Source organism: Saimiri boliviensis, chromosome 20, assembly GCF_048565385.1.
Source record: "Saimiri boliviensis isolate mSaiBol1 chromosome 20, mSaiBol1.pri, whole genome shotgun sequence".
Lineage (NCBI taxonomy): Eukaryota > Metazoa > Chordata > Mammalia > Primates > Cebidae > Saimiri > Saimiri boliviensis.
This window is the reverse complement of record NC_133468.1, coordinates 14,863,016-14,880,153: the sequence shown is the minus strand read 5'-3', so window position 1 is coordinate 14,880,153 and position 17,138 is coordinate 14,863,016. Positions and strand designations below refer to the sequence as shown.

Below are 17,138 nucleotides of genomic sequence, written 5' to 3'. Positions count from 1 at the left end.
AAGTAAACATGGCCGGGCACGTTGGCTCACTCCTGTAATGCCAGCACTTTGGGAGGCCGAGATGGGTGGATCATGAGGTCAGCAGTTCAAGACCAGCCTGGCCAACATGATGAAACCTCATCTCTATGTTAAAAAAAAAAAAAAAAAAAAAAAAAAAAAGTTTTAATTTAAAAATAAAAAAATAATTAAAAAAAAGAAGTAAACATATGTAAAGTACTCAGAACAGCACTTATCACAGAATGACATGTGCTTGCTATTTCATAATATATCATTATTATCGTGGTTTTGTATAAATATATGTTTGACTGAATTTAAATTACATTTTTTTTTTTTTAAAGATGGGGTTTCACCATGATGGCCAGGCTGGTCTTGAACTCCTGACCTCAGGTGATCTACCCACCTCGGCCTCCCAAAGTGCTAGGATTACAGGTGTGAGCCACCGTGCCTGGCCTACTTTTTATAATGAATTGCTATAGGGAGAATGGTCAGATAGCCTTCTAGTAAGGCTGTTCTAATTTACATTTCCAGCTGGCTATGGGGTACCTATTTCTCCACATCCTCTGAAACATACCTTGAGCGTCTCTAATGTCCTTGAGCCTCTCTGTTTAGATTAGTACTCTAACATGATCCTTATTCTTCAGGCTATTCTCAGAGATTGACGTTGGGTTTGGAAATTTATCCTGGTTTATTTATTTTTTTTTTTTTTTTTTTTTTTTGTAGACAGAGTCTCATTCTGTCATTCATGCTAGAGTGCAGTGGCATGATCTCGGCTCACTGCAATCCCTGCCTCCCGGGTTCAAGCAATTCTTCTGCCTCAGCCTCCTGAGCAGCTGAGATTACAGGTGCCTGCCACCACACTGACTAATTTTTGTATTTTTAGTAGAGATGGGATTTTACCATGTTGGCCAGGCTGGTCTCGCTCCTGACCTCAGGTGATCCGCCTACTTTGGCCTCCCAAAAGTATAGGCATGAGCCACTGCACCTGGCCCCCTATGGCTTATTATTTGTTTGACTACTCCAAATGGAGAATCACTGTCATTTAGTAAATGAGTTTGACCCACTTATATTTATTGTGATTTGTCTATGCATTTTGCTTTTTGTTTTCTGCTAGTGGATTCCACAGGCCACCAGCCCAACAGATATTTGTGAGATGCTGACCTAGAATCTCTGGGGTCTGTTCCAGAAACCACTCAGATTGAGGATCCTCGAGTACAATGGCGGCGGGAGCAGGAACACATGCTGAAGGATTACCTGGTGGTGGCCCAGGAGGCTCTGAGTGCACAAAAGGAGATCTACCAGGTGAAGCAGCAGCGCCTGGAGCTTGCACAGCAGGAGTACCAACAACTACATGCCGTCTGGGAGCACAAGCTGGGCTCCCAGGTTAGCTGTGAGTACCTTCCAGTACCACCACCCCCACCAACACCAACAGAGAACGGCCACACTGCGTTCTGCCAATATTGCTTCTTAAGTCTGCCCGTTTTTCTTTACCTCTACTCCTTGCCCAAACCACCATCTTGTCTACTGCTCTTCCTGCTCCTCCCTGTGGCAGTGATTCATTTGCCATTTGCATTTCATTTCATTTCATTTGTAATCATCTCAGAATAACAATTGGATCACATATCTCCTTGTTTAAAAGCTTTCAGGGACTAGGGGAATTGGGAGTGGGGAATTTCTTAGTTCATGAGTACAGAGCTTCAGTTTGGGAGGAAGAAAAAGTTCTAGAGACAGATGGTAGTATGTTCACAACAGTGTAAATGTACTTAATGCTACTGAATAGTACACTTAAAATGGTTAAAATGGTAAATTTTATGTTGCGTCTATTTACCGCAATTGTAAAACAATCCAGTGCCCTTCAGTGGCTTGCCCTGAGTCTTTCCATGGCCTACACAGCCCTCCATGGCCAGGCCCCTGCCAGCCACTTCAGCCTTATCTCATGCTCTCCTCACTAGGCTCCAGATGCACTGAGTCCCCAGCCCCGCATTCTGCACCCCTACCCCACCCTGCAGTGTTCCACCTCAGCGCCTCAGTATTTGCCAGTCCCCTTCCTAGAATGCTTTTCCCCCATCCATTTGCAAGGCTAAGTCCTTCTCATCCTTCAAGTCTCATCCTTCAAGTCATCACCTCTGAGAGGCTTGTTCTGACAGCTCTATCAGAAGCCTGTCTTCCTCAACTCTAGTCTCGGCCATAGCTCTCCGTTTATTTTCTTCATAGCACGTATCACAGTACATCTGCTTGTATGTTACCCGTATTTTTTCCACTAGAATATAAACTTGGTAAGGGCGGGGCTCCTGTCTTCCTATCCCTGGTACCCAAAGGAGGAGAGCAAGCATGCCAAAGTCCCTGTGTTCTTTTGTTTGTTTTTTTCTTTTTTTGAGGCAGACCCTCACTCCGTCGCCCAGGCTGGAGTGCAGTGGTGCAATCTCGGCTCACTGTAACCTCCGCCTCCCAGGTTCCAGCAATTCTCCTGTCTCAGCCTTCCAAGTAGCTGGGATTACAAGCATGTGCCACCACAACCAGCTAATATTTGTATTTTTAGTAGAGACGGGGTTTCCTCTAGTGTAAAGCTCTCACCGTGAGAAGTTCTGTCCGCTACCAAGACGGGAGAAACCCTGCCAGGGTACTTACTGCCCCAGCCCTGCCTTTTTCCTTAGCAGCTCAGGAAAACCCCCAGAATCTCGGAGATTATAGAAAAGAACTGTATTACATTCATTAGCTATTCTGTGTCAAGTAATGTTCTGGAGACTCTTAGGAAGGTTTTAGCACTTAACCTGTCTTGATCAACTCGAGCTGCCATAACAAAATACCATAGATTGGGTGGCTTAAACGACAGGCATTTATCTTCTCAGTTTTGGAGTCTGGAGGTCTGAGATCCAAGTCCCAGCATTGTCGGGTTCTGGGGCAGGTTGTCTTCCTGGCCTGCAGATGACTGCCTTCTCTAGGGCCTCTTTCTGTAAGGGTGCTAATCCCATCATGAGGACGCTACCCTCAAGGCCTCATTTAAGCCTATTTCCCCAAAGCCTCATCTTCAAATACTATCACTTTGGGAATTAGGACATCAATATATTATACGAATTTGGTGGAGACACAATTCACTCCATAGCATCATCGTTAAGACAGTCCTGGAAGGGAGATCGTTATTGTCCCTGTCGAACCTCAGGTTTAGAGAAGCAAAGTGGTTTTTCCCCCCTCTCTCTCTCAAGTTCTGCAGTTTGAAAAAGTGTCAGGTGTGTATAAAAACAAACCTTCCTGTTTTGGGGGACAGGATATTTACATGGACCCATAATTACGTGCAGGTAATTACTATTACCCCAAAAAACACTCACTGATTTCAGAAGGATGTACTTTTACACTGGAGAGATGCGCAGCCACCACTTTACATAGTGGTAAAATCAGCATGACCAATAATGAGACCGAGTGACATTGATGCCTTCTGGTACGATGCAATAAAGACATCATGGAGGATCCCTCATGAGAATATTTCATCTGAATCTAATCAAGAGCACAGCCAGACAAATCCATAATATGGATTATTCTATAAGGCAATTGGCCTAGGTTTTTTTTTTTTTTTTTTTTTTTTTGAGGTATAGCACCAAATGAAATGTTTGTACCTTGAATTAGAGTCTGAAATGGGCGAGAAAAGCAGCCATAAAAGACATTCTCAGACAATTGGAGACTTTCGTGAGTTGTAATAATGGAGTTATGAATATGTAGGAGAATGTCTACATAGATTTTATGCAGACGCATGTGGCAACATACCTGCAATTTATTCCAAAAAAGGTCCAAGAAAAAAAGGGAAAGGAAAGAGAAAGGGGGAAACTCAGCAGGACACCGTGGCTCACGCCCGTAACTCCAGCACTGCGGGAGGTCAAGACAGGCAGATCACCTGAGGCCGGGAGTTCTAGACCAGCCCGGCCAACACGGTGAAACCCCATCTCTACTAAAAATAAAAAATTAGCCAGGTGTGATGGCGTGCACCTGTAGTCCCAGCTATTTGGGAGGCTGAGGCACAAGGATCTCTTGAACCCAGAAGTCAGAGGTTGCAATGAGCAGAGATGGCGCCACTGCACTCCAGCATGGGTGACAGAGTGAGACTCTGTCTGAAAAAATAAAGAAGTTTTTTGTTTTTTGTTTTTTGTTTTTTTTAAAGTCCAGACGCAGTTGCTCACACCTGTAATTCCAGCACTTTGAGAGGCCAAGGTGGGTGGATCATCTGAGGTTAGGAGTTTGAGACCAGCCTGACCAATATGGTAAAACCCCGTCTCTTTTCTAAAAATACAAAAATCAGCAAAGCACAGAGGCACATGCCTGTAATCAATCTCAGCTATCAGGAGGCTCAGGCAGGAGAATTGCTTAAACCTGGGAGGTAGAGGCTGCAGTGAGCCAAGATTGCACCACTACACTCCAGCGTGGCCAACAGAGCGAGACTGTGTCTCAATAAATAAATTAAATAATAAAATAAATAATAAATTTAAAAAAGGAAAAAACTCCAGTGTCGGATAAACTGAGCAGATCAGTAATGAGAAGCACACGGTAGGAGGTGCCAACTGGACTCTTGACTTCAGATGGCCTGGGTGTTCTCTAGGGGAACCTACTCCCTCTTTAAGCCTCAGAATCTATGTTTAACTGTTGAATTTTTTTTTTAGATAATTTTTAAATTTTTGGCACCCAATGTGGGGCATGAATCTGTGACCCTGAGATTAAGAGTCTCCTTCTCTACTGACTGAGCCAGTTGGGTGGAAATGTTATTAGTACCTTCATCTCGTGGGTTCACGTCAGAGTTTCTCAACCTCGGCACCATTAACATTTTGGTCTGGGTAACTCTTCTTTGTGGGGGCTGCATATTACTGGGTGTTTAGCAGCATCCCTGTTCTGTACCCACGAGACGCCAGTAGCACCCCCACCCAAGTTGTGATAATGAAAAGTGTTGGACTTTGTCAAAAGTGTCATCACCCATCACTGGTCTAGGTAAGACACTTGGTATTATTTCCTGAGAACGTATTAATGGCTCAATAAATAGTCTTACTGATAGGAACCACATAATTTCTTGAGACTGTGGACTCTACCCAGCTTTTTGGTTCAAATCCAGGATATGCAAATTACTAGCTGTTGGAACCTTGCGCAAGTTATGCCATTTCTGTGCCTCAGTGTTTGTCATCTGAAAAATCAATCTAATCATAGTATCTATCGTCTTCATGGGAGTGTTAAGGGGCCTAAATTAGTTAACAAGTGTAAAGTGCTTGGAATGGTACTTTTTATATTCTTTTTTTTTTTTTTTTTTTGAGACGGAGTTTTGCTCCTGTTACCCAGGCTAGAGTGCAATGGCGCGATCTCGGCTCACCGCAACCTCCGCCTCCTGGGTTCAGGCAATTCTCCTGCCTCAGCCTCCCGAGTAGCTGGGATTACAGGCATGCGCCACCATGCCCAGCTAATTTTTTGTATTTTTAGTAGAGACGGGGTTTCACCATGTTGACTAGGATGGTCTCGATCTCTTGACCTCGTGATCCGCCCGCCTTGGCCTCCCAAAGTGCTGGGATTACAGGCGTGAGCCACCGCGCCCAGCAATATATTCTTAAGCTCTCAGTAAATAATTATTGCTATTAATTCATTAGCATTGTAAATGAAAAAGAGGGTTTTTTTTTTTTTTTTGCATATCTCTGGAACCAACAAGAATAAATATATGATCAAAGGTAGGAAATAAATAACGCAGTTCCTCAGCCTTGTCATATGACTTCCAGGGAATCCCAAGAGCTCCACTGGGCTCACAGCACCACCACCAGTTTCAGTGTTAAAGATCTTTCATCTGAAGGAAGTGGGGTCACTTCAGGCAACTGGAACTGCGATGCACACCACACAGAAGCTGGGATTCCCCAAGCCCAAGCATCCCAGTTAAACAAGGCGTGACCCAAGCCTCATCATGACTCTGTCTTCAAGTTTTCCAAGGCAGGTTTGCCTCCAAGTCAAGCTCTTGGTATGACAGATGGATTAACTGACATGCCTGTTCTCTAACTCAGATGGCTTGCTAGGGCTTGTGAGAGTTTTGCCACCTGGCCTTGGCTTCTGTGGGTCGCAGACACAGACGGGGCCCTGCCTTGGGGATGGAGACTTTGCTGTCTACTCTCTGGTGTAATCTCTAGCTCCATGGGAAAGAAGGGAACTAACATTTAATATGCACCTATCGTATGCCTGGAGGGCGATATGCTAGTAACCTCTATGTAAGTAACCTCCTTCCTGAATCACACAGGCAGTCCTCTAAGACAATATAGTTCCCATTCTACAGACAAGGGAACCGAGGCCCCTAAAGAGGAAGTGGCTTCCCCAAAGTTACACTGGTAAAGAGTGGCAGGGTAGCCTTTGTCACCAGATGTATCTGATCCAAAATCCGTTTTCTTAATTTAACCCAAGTCAGTCAGTCAAAGCTAAGGTTCTTTAGCTACACTTGGTTCCTCCACCCTCTGAAAAGGTGAGAACTCAGGAGAGCTGGGTTCCTTGGGACCTCACCGTACTTCTTCCCCTCCTAGGCCTTGATTTCCCATTTGGAAAATAAATCACTGGGGGCCTTGCCATTAAAAATGCCAGTTGAAGCTAGGCATGATGACATACACCTGTAGTTCCAGTTGCTTAGGAGACTGAGGTGGGAGGATCACTTGAGCCCAGGAGTTTAAGTCCATTCCAGGCAGCATTGTAAGACCTCATCTCTAAAAACTCAAAAATGCCAGTTAAACCACAAGATTTTACTCACTGCAAAACTAGGAGAATAACAGATAAAAAGTTTTTTTTTAAAGCATACATAAATATATATGAGGTTAGGGGAAATTGGAGAAGAAAGAGCAGCAGTAGAATTTGGAAGTTGGAAAGCAGACAGACAGGTGGCAACCTACTTAGCAGACCTAAGAAAAGAGAAAACGGGCTGATAGTGAGGAAGGCTCACAACACTGTCCTATAGAACACTTGCAAAAACCGTGGATGTCAGTGGCAGCAGCTAGTTCTGGAAGTAAGACTGAAGGGAGGAGTGTCTCAAAGAGGATTGGGTAAAAGTTGTTTCTGAGGCTATTAGACCATCACATCTTTTCCTCAAATCGTTACAGTCAGGCAACCACCATCTTCAATCTAGTAAATGACTGGAGGTTTATTTTTTGGAGAGGGTAAAATAGTCTCTGAATTCCAGGACACAAGACAAATTCAGAGCCGGAGTGCACTATCCTGAAAGCACAGTGAGTAAGTGAAAGGTTTTGAGACCGCTTTCATATGCCACTTGGTGCCCAGAACGTTACCAGGTCATTATCCTCTGGGCTGGACAGTAGAGAACTCTACAGGAAATCTGACCAGAGCAAAGATATAAAGAGAAAAGACACTGATATCGAGGATTCCTGGATGAAACCAAATCATGTCCAGCCAAATCATGTGCTGTGGCCAGGCGCTCATATACCAGCACTTCAGGAGGCCAGGTGGGAGCATCACTTGAAGCCAAGAGTTCAAGACCAACCTAAGCAACATAGCAAGACCCCATCACTACAAAAAATTTAAAGAAGAAAATTATCTGAGTGTGGTGGCAGGCACTTGTAGTCCCAGCTACTCAGTAGGCTGAGGTAGGAGGATTCCCTGAGCCCAGGAGTTCAAGGTTACAGTGAGCAATGATTGTGCCACTGCACTTCAGCATGGGCGCCAGACACCCTGTCTCTTAAATAATAAATTTTAAAAATAGAAAAAATAAATAATAAAATATAAAAAAATTTTTTTATATAAAATAAAAAAAAAATAAATAAATTTTAAAAATAGAAAACAGCCGGGCACAGTGGTTCACACCTGTAATCCCAGCACTTTGTGACACCAAGGTGGGCAGATCCCGAGGTCAGGAGTTCAAGACCAGCCTGACCAACATGGTGAAACCGCATCTCTACTAAAAATACAAAAATTAGCTGAGCATGGTAGTACGTGCCTATAATCCCAGCTATTCAGGAGGCTGAGGCAGGAGAATCGCTTGAACCCTGGATCAGAGGTTGCAGTGAGCCAAGATCACACCATGGCACTCCAGCTGGGCAATAAAGCAAGACTTGATCTCAAAAAAAAAAAAAAAAAGAAGAAGAAAACAAATCACATGCTGTGCAACTCAGCCCACAAACTCCATCCAGTCATCCTTTTGGGCTCCCACCCTTAAATGTGAGTGGACAACCAAGATTCCAGATATCTAAGGAAAGTCTCTGACAGAGAAAATAGACACTCAAACCAACACGTGGCTTTGAAGGCAGGGCTTGTAGGAAACAAGGAGTATGCCTGAAGAAGAGATCATTAAGTGAAGCTACACAGTGCTACATTGTTTAAAAAGGAACCTTCAGAGAAAAAAAAAAAAAAAAAAAAAAAAAAAAAAAAAAAAGAGCCCATGGAAATTACAAGAGTAGAAATGAAAACGCCAAAGGAAGACTGGAAAATAAAACTGAGGAAACCTAAAAATCAGAGCAAAAATACAAGATTGAAAGTAAGAGGGGAAAAAAAAAAATAGACTACAAGGACAGGAAATCTACTATCTGAGGAAATTATGTTCCAGATATAACAGGGGAGAAAAGCATCATTGAAATAATTCAGAAACATTTCCCAGAAATGAAGGAGGAGAATTTTTAGACTGAAAGGTTTACTGAGTGTCCAACACAGCGGATGAAAGTTGCCTCACACCAAGATATCTCATTGTGGAACTTCAAACACCGGGACAGTTCAAGATCCTAAAAGCTTTCAGAGAGAAAAAATCAGGTCACACAGAAATGATCAGGACTCAGAATAGCTCCAGACTTCTCACCAATAGCATTGAAAACCTAAAAGACCATGGTGTAATGCCTTCAAGGTTTTAAGGAAAATTATTTCTGACCTAGAATTCTATATCCAGCAAAACTACCTTTAATCAAATCTAGGGCCAAATAAGGCTATTTTCAGACATGTGAGATTTCAAAAAGTTCATTTCCTTCATGGTTTCTTTCTCAGGAAGCTACTGGAGATGATGTTCTACCAAAATGAAGGGGTAGACCATAAATAGGAAGACGTGGTATACAGAGAGATGAGGAGACACACAGAGGAACATGAAGGGGGATCTCAGGAAGCCAGCCGTGCAGAGAGAGTAGCTCGCTCACACTGGCAGGGGAGAAACCCAGGCAGGAGAGATCCCAAAATAGAAAACTTACCAGATTCACAGTGATCTGGACTCTATAAGCAGGGATTTAGATTTAACTAGCAGAATGTGAGGTTGAATTAGTGATAAGTTTGTAGAAACTAAGCAAACATAAAAATGACAATAATTAACTCAAGGGGGAAAAAAAGTGCTGAAAAGTAAAAGTAAGCAAAGTCAGCTAGATGATTCCACCCTGAATAGTGTTTGCAAAGTAAAAATAATGCAAACACTGAAGATTGCTTTCACCAAAAGTATGCTGTTGCTTTTAGGAGAATGGGGAGATGGGAGAGGTGCGTGTGTGGTGTAGGGGCTGGGGAAGGAAGGGAGGCTAAGTCCCCATCTTCCTGAGAGATAAATAAATAAGTAATGCCAAAAACAGAAAAGTTCAAGAAGCAGTAATGCATGCATTATTAGAGACATAGAGGTAGCCAACCAAGAAATTGAAAATGATTTTCTTTTAGGGTGTGATTTATGGGGATAGGGGCTATGGAATGCTCTTTTTTATAGCAAACCTTGTGCTATGTTGGACCATTAAACTGTGTTCATGTGTAACTGTAATAAAAACTAAAAATTAAGAGCTATTAAGCATTGGGGCAAGACAGTATTTAAAGTTCTGTTGGATATAAAATTCTTGTAGTAGGGCTGGGCACGGTGGCTCACACCTGTAATCCCAGCACTTGGGGCTGAGGTAGATGGATCACTTGAGGTCAGGAGTTTGAGACCAGCCTCATCAACATGGTGAAACCCCATCTCTACTAAAAATACAAAAATTAGCTTGGCATACTGGTGGGCACCCATAATCCTAGCTACTTGGGAGGCTGAGGCAGGATAATTTCTCCCTGAACCCAGGAGGCGGAGGTTGCAGTGAGCCAAGATCGTGCCACTGCACTCCAGCCTGGGTAGCAAGAGCGAAACTCCATCTCAAAAAAAGAAAAAAAACTTCTTGTAGTAGAGGGAAGTGAATCGATGTGAACACAAAGGAGAGGCTGATGACCTGCTTTCTTGATTGGAGTGCTGATTGCTTGAGCATGTTTCTTTGTGAAAATTCCTCAAGCTGTGCATGCGTGATGTATGCACTTCTGTGTTATATACATATTTTGTTTTACCTCAATCAAATGTTTACTTACAAAGTGATAAGTAACAGTCTACATCTTGTGTCAGAGGCTTTGAGTACAAACTGTGCACTTCACAGTGATACTTCAGGGGATAAGACTTAAAGCTCCTGGTGGCCCAATTGGCAAAAATCTCTTCTTTGTGGCATCCCTTGTCTCCAGGATTTCTGGGCTTGCCCAAGGAACACAATGCATGCCTCAAGTTGGCCCTGGAGGGCTGGTCTCCACAGCCAACCTCTCCCTGTCTGAGTCAAGTCTTGTCATTTTTAGAGGCTCTTCCATGCTGCTACCACAGTCACCTCAACATTTCCCCAAAATACAGACCCATGTCCAGAGGCACAGCCTGAGGAGTCGGGTGGCTGGCAGGACAGGGTGCTCATAGAACAAACATCCCCCGCCCTGCCCCACCCCCCTTGAGGACCTTTCTGTGTATCCCAGGTTATTGCCAGACTGACTAACTCCTCTGTCCTTAACTATTATTACTGTTGATCAGTGAGTGGTAAATGGTATTAACTGTCTTAGTATTTTGCTGCAAGTACCTATTTGGGAAACACAGCAGGTCCTCACATAACATCATTTTGTCCAAGGTCATTTTATTATAACCTTAATGAGGAAAAAAATTGCTTACCAGGGAGGCCATTCATGTGTAGAGTTTGCACAATTTCCCCATGTCTGAGTGGGTTTTTTCTGGGTACTTCAGTTTCCTCTCACACCCAAAAGAAGCACACGTTGTTAGACTCATCTGCATGTCTGCACGATCCCTATGAGAGTGAGTGTGCCTTCCGATGGGATGGCATCCTGTCCAGGGTTGGTGCTCATCTTAGGCCCAGAGCTGCCAGGACAGACTCCAGCCCCCCACGACCCCCAGCTGGAATAATTGGATAAATAATGATCTTGCTTTTTTTTTTATTACTCTTTCTATACTGTACATATAGCTCACACGAATTTCATTGTTTAATATTAGAAGTGTTTTGGTCTTTCTGTAGATGTTTGGTGATTTTTTTTGTTTGTTTGTTTGTTTTTTGAGACAGAGTTTCACTCTTGTTACCCAGGCTGGAGTGCAATGGTGTGATCTCGGCTCACCGCAACCTCCACCTCCTGGGTTCAGGCAATTCTCCTGCCTCAGCCTCCTAAGTAGCTGGGATTATAGGCACGCGCCACCATGCCCAGCTAATTTTTGTATATTTTTAGTAGAGACGGGGTTTCACCATGTTGACCAGGATGGTCTCGATCTCTTGACCTTGTGATCCACCTGCCTCAGCCTCCCAAAGTGCTGGGATTACAGGCTTGAGCCACCGCACCCGGCGGTGTTTTATAACCAGAAATATGCCATAGAAACTTGGCTGGGTGCAGTGGCTCACGCTTGTAATCACAGCACTTTGGGAGGCCAAGGCAGGTGGATCACCTGAGATTAGAGACCGAAACCAACCTGACCAACATGGAGGAAATCCTGTCTCTACTAAAAATACAAAAAATTAGCTGGACATGGTGGCACATGCCTGTAATCCCAGCTACTCAGGAGGCTGAGGCAGAAGAATCTCTTGAACCGGGGAGGCGGAGGTTATGGTGAGCTGAGATTGCACCACGGCACTCCAGCTTACTCCATCTCAAAAAAAAAAAAAAAAAAGCCGGGTGCGGTGGCTCAAGCCTGTAATCCCAGCACTTTGGGAGGCCGAGGCGGGTGGATCACAAGGTCAAGAGATCGAGACCATCCTGGTCAACATGGTGAAACCCCGTCTCTACTAAAAATACAAAAAATTAGCTGAGCATGGTGGCGTGTGCCTGTAATCCCAGCTACTCAGGAGGCTGAGGCAGGAGAATTGCCTGAACCCAGGAGGCGGAGGTTGCGGTGAGCCGAGATTGTGCCATTGCACTCCAGCCTGGGTAACAAGAGCGAAAACTCCGTCTCAAAAAAAAAAAAAAAAAAGAGAGAAAGAAACTTAACTCTTGTCTATATCATTAGCCTAGGCAAAAGTGGCTTCATTATATGTGGTTTCACTGTAAGTTACATTTTCCAAAAACCTGTCTCCAAAGCTAAGTGAGGAGTTACTGTACACCTAACGTGATACCTCCAGCTAAATATCCAGCCAGCTTTGAAATCCCAAGTCCAGCAAAATCTCCAAGTCCAGCAAAAACCACAGGAATTAGACACCAGGAAATGAAAACTTTAAATTGGTAATGAAACGTCTTTGTACATGGATTCCCTGCTCCATGCTTGAGACAAAGGCTACAAGGCCCTTTCCACCCCAGTGTTGTCCCCGCTCATCTCTTCTAGTAAACCTCAGTCTTTTCCATCATCATTATATTGTAAATTCAGCAGAAACGCAACACTTTCTGTGGTGCCAAACATCTTTTATGTTATTATGCAGAACAGGCTTCTCTTTCCCCAAACTTCCAAATATTACATTTTAATGCCTCATGCATAATCAAAAGGCCTATTAAAATATTTTTAAACAAAGCCAAACAGTAGCATTCCCTTCATGGCTGTCATGTCTACCTCCAGACACTGATAATTGCCAGCAATCACCAATAAGCTTCCCTATCCTCAGAAAAACACAGATCTCAGCAGGCAATCTAGCTACACGCGAACAGGAAAGAGTATTCAGATGATGACCAGGCACGGCGGCTCACACCTGTAATCCCATCACTTTGGGAAGCTGAGGCAGGGGGATCACCTGAGGTCAGGAGTTCAAGACCAACCTGGCCAACATGGTGAAACCTTGTCTCTACTGAAAATACAAAATTATTCGGGTATCCCAGCTACTCAGGAGGCTGAGACAGGAGAACAGCTTGAACCTATGAGGCAGAGGTTGCAGTGAGTCAAAATTGTGCCACTGCACTCCAGACTGGTCAACAGAGCGAGACTCCATCTCAAAAAATAAAAAGGAAAGAAAAACCCAGATCTCAGCCGATGATCTGGTAACATGTGAACAGGAAAGAGTGTTCAGATGGTAGTAGGTAGACAGGGGAGATGATGAAATTGTTCCGCCAGTGTGATTAAGGACTCACAGAAGAAATACTTCTCTGGCCTCCCGACTAAGAATAATTGTGCTTTTCTGAACAGTGGAGTTGTGTTTATCTTACGGACACCACAAATCTTAAACCTGGTCCTGTTTCCCCCTCACACTACCAGTTAGGAGGCACAGAGCCTGGGGCCAGTTTGCTTTCTTATCCTTATTTTCCCTTTGTCTCATTTTCCATAGCTTAAATATATTTTACTCTGTAGTGTTCACTTTCATAAGCCTAAAATCCTTTTTCAATACATAAATAAATACTATTTTTAAAATACAGTGAAATTACAACTATATGACATAACTATGGATTTATACTAGAAGGCAGCCTGGGAAAAAGATAATTGTATTAGGGTGGTAAGATTATGGGTAATTAGCTGGGCACGGTGGCTCACACCTGTAATCCCAGCACTTTGAGAGGCTGAGGCGGGTGGATCATGAGGTCAGGGGTTTGAGACCAGCCTGACCAACATGGTGAAACCCAGTCTCTACTTAAAAATACAAAAAAATTAGCTGGGCGTGGTGGTGCACACCTGTAATCCCAGCTACTTGGGAGGCTGAGGCAGGAGAATTGCTTGAACCTGGGAAGCAGAGGTTGCGGTGAGCTGAGAGCACACCATTGCACTCCAGCCTGGGTAACAGAAAAAAAAAAAAAAAAAAAGATTGTGAGTAATTTATTTTCTTTTTTGAATGTACATTAATATTATAAAGTATCAATATTTTTAGTAATTTTTTTCTGATTGTAAAGCATATGTTTATGTTTTTAAAAAAGATCCCTGGTGGTCTAGTGGTTAGGATTTGGCATAAAACAATATTTTTCTTTAAAGAGAAAAATATAAAGATGATAAGATAATATCATTTACCATCTGCTCTAGATATCAGTGTTCTCTTTGCTATTTTTTTCACTTTTTAAAATGCATATGTGTATGTATATATTTGGAAACTGGATATTTTTGTTTTTGTTTTTGTTATTATTGTTTTTGGAGACAGAGTTTCACTCTGTCGCTCAGGCTGGAGTGTGGTGGCGCAATCTCAGCTCACTGCAACCTCTGCCTCCCAGGTTCAAGCAGTTCTCATGCCTTAGCCTCCTGAGCTGAGACTATAGACGCCTGCCACCATGCCCAGCTAATTTTTGTATTTTTAGCAGAGAGGAGATATCCCCATGTTGGCCAAGCTGGTCTCCAGCTCCTGATTTCAGGTGATCCCCCTGTCTCAGCCTCCCACAGGGCTGGGATTACAGGCTTGAGCCACTATGCCTGGCCCCAGATTTAAATTATTCTTTACACTTTTTTGTAAACTTGCTTTCACATGAGTTTCAGATGTTTTCCCTTGCCATTCAATATTCTTCGTCATCATTTTAAGTTGTGTAGTCCCCATTTTATGCGTGTACCGTATTTACGTAACAAATCCCCCTTTGCTGAATATGTAGGTTGTTCACTTTTAGTCCTTCCTTTCTAGGTTTATTTAGATGGCCAATAAGCCAACTTTGCCGAAGTGTGCTGCTTCTACTGATATTCTTGTTCTTTTTTCCTTACAGTGGTCTCTGGTTCATCATCCAGCTCTAAGTATGACCCTGAGATCCTGAAAGCTGAAATTGCCACTGCAAAATCCCGGGTAGGACCTCTTCGCCTATACTATGTGCTAGTGATGGGGGCCACTGAGGTCTTAGGCCACAAGCCCACCCACCAGGCCAGAGCAGATGCTTCAGCCAGGCTATGACAGCCAGTGCTAGCAAGGCCCTGAGTAGTAACAGTAGAGGCAGCAGTCACAGTAATAGTAATGGTTACAGCAGCTACCATTTCACAAGCAGTCACCATATACCAGGCACAGTATGAAATACTTCAGTACCTCATGTCCTTGCAACAACTCTGTGAAGTAACTGCTGTCATCTGCATTTTGCTTTATTTACTTATTTTTTGAGACAGTCTTGTCTGTCACCCAGGCTGGAGTACAGTGGTGCGATCTCGGCTCACTGCAGCCTCCGCTCTCCCAGGTTCAAGGGATTCTAATACCTTCAGCCTCCCAAGTAGCTGGGATTATAGGTGCATGTCACCACGCCCAGCTAATTTTGATATTACTAGTGGAGACAGGCTTTCACCATATTAGTCTGGCTGGTCTCGAACTCCTGACCTCAGGTGATTCACCCACCTCGGCCTACCAAAGTGCTAGGATTACAGGTGTGAGCCACCACTAAGCTGTCATCATCTGCATTTTAAAGATGAGCAGACAGAGGCTTAGGGGAGCTAAGAAAGTTGCACAAGGTCACAAGAGATTCAAGTCTTTCTCCAGAGTTTCTAATATGGTATACTATCTTCCTAGCTACTGATTATTCTGCATGATCTTAATTTAATTCATGATTACTTTACCTTAGGGAATAAATACTAGTATTTCAATTTTACCGACGTAGAAACTGAGGCATAGCAATTAAATTACTTGTTTGCAGTAAAGTCAATGTTTTGAAGAGTGTTTTAGTTAGACTCGGCGTATTTAATAGTTTCCACAGACTCACATGCCTGCAAGAAGACCTAAATGAGGGTTGTGGGCTGGAGGTGAGGCAGTAGAGAGTAACAGTGACTGTGTAACTGAGAGACGTCTGCCCAGTCTAAAAGGTGATTGCAGTTGAACTCCAGTCTGTTGTGCCCATGCTGGAATGTGGGCTCAGTGTTACCAGATCTTCAGATGTTTTCAGAAATGAACTGTATGTCTAGGTTTATTATGTAAACTTTCTGAAGTTTTGGTTATTAGCAACTCACTTTAAAAGTTGAATAGTCCAGGTGCAATGGCCCATGCCTATAATCCCAGTGCTTTGGGAGGCCAAGATGGGCAGATCACAAGGTCAAGAGATCGAGATCATCCTGACCAACATGGTGAAACCCCATCTCTGCTAAAAATACAAAAAATTAGCTGGGCATGGTGGCGTGCACCTGTAGTCCCAGCTACTTGGGAGGCTAAGGCAGGAGAATCACTTGAACCCGGGAGGCGGAGGTTGTAGTGAGCCAAGATCGTGCCACTGCACTCCATCCTGGCAACAGAGGGAGACGCCGTCAAAAAAAAAAAAAAAAAAAAAAAAAAAAAAAAAAAAAAAAACTGAATAATACAGTGTAGGCCATACAAGCCTACAGACTGAGTCTAGTTCCTAGGACACATCTTGCCACTAAAGTTACCACACTGCCTCTCATCTCCACGCAAAGCACTTTCATAGGTTTTGCCAGCTTTAAGTGATACATGGCCCTGGGAATTGCTATTGTCCTCACCCATCAGAACAGTAAAGGGAGGCTCAGGATGGCAAGATGGCTTGAGAGAGGTCACACAGCAAGGAAGTCGGAAGGCCCACTCTATCCCAGGTCAGCTCCTGTCTACCTCCTGTTTCCCTGGAGCAAGGACTGGCTAGGAATGACCTACAGGAATGTTGCCTGGGATGCTGGCTGAATGGGCATCTGCAGAGACCAAGACCAGCATCGGTGAGGGGAGGGGGCTCTGACCAGTGTGGCCCAAGGGGTGCTGTCCTGAGTCATTACACAGGCACAGTGCGGGGGGCTCTGGGCTCCCCTTCCAGGAAGAAGGCAACCCGCACCCTGAGTCAGCCTCTGACCCAGCCTGTGTGTGGTCTGCTGAACCTCCAGGTCAACAAGCTGAAGAGAGAGATGGTCCACCTCCAGCACGAGCTGCAGTTCAAAGAGCGTGGCTTTCAGACCCTGAAGAAGTAAGTGCACCCTGTGTTGCAGAGCATGGGGGCTGCTCCCCACCCAGGCTCCCCTCCTGCCCTCTCTGTCCCCCTCTCCTTCAGTCCCTTTCCTCCCTTCTCAAAATGTGGTGCTCTCGTCATTCAAGTGAAGTTCTGTTCCACTGGCATTTCCTGAA

General features: G+C 44.0%; 1 protein-coding gene across 8 annotated transcripts in view; it reads left to right on the top strand.

The window, feature by feature from the left end:
* Window positions 1-17,138, top strand: part of WWC1 (WW and C2 domain containing 1) — a 187,031-nt gene that overhangs the window by 96,596 nt on the left and 73,297 nt on the right. For 7 of the 8 annotated variants that reach the window (XM_074390375.1, XM_074390374.1, XM_010346667.3 and 4 more), the window contains exons 3-5: window positions 1,184-1,387; window positions 14,815-14,891; window positions 16,901-16,980. In XM_074390375.1, the coding sequence (XP_074246476.1) occupies window positions 1,184-1,387; window positions 14,815-14,891; window positions 16,901-16,980 (361 nt within the window). The remainder of the gene's footprint in view (window positions 1-1,183; window positions 1,388-14,814; window positions 14,892-16,900; window positions 16,981-17,138) is intronic. The other variant, XM_074390377.1, reaches the window with a different exon arrangement.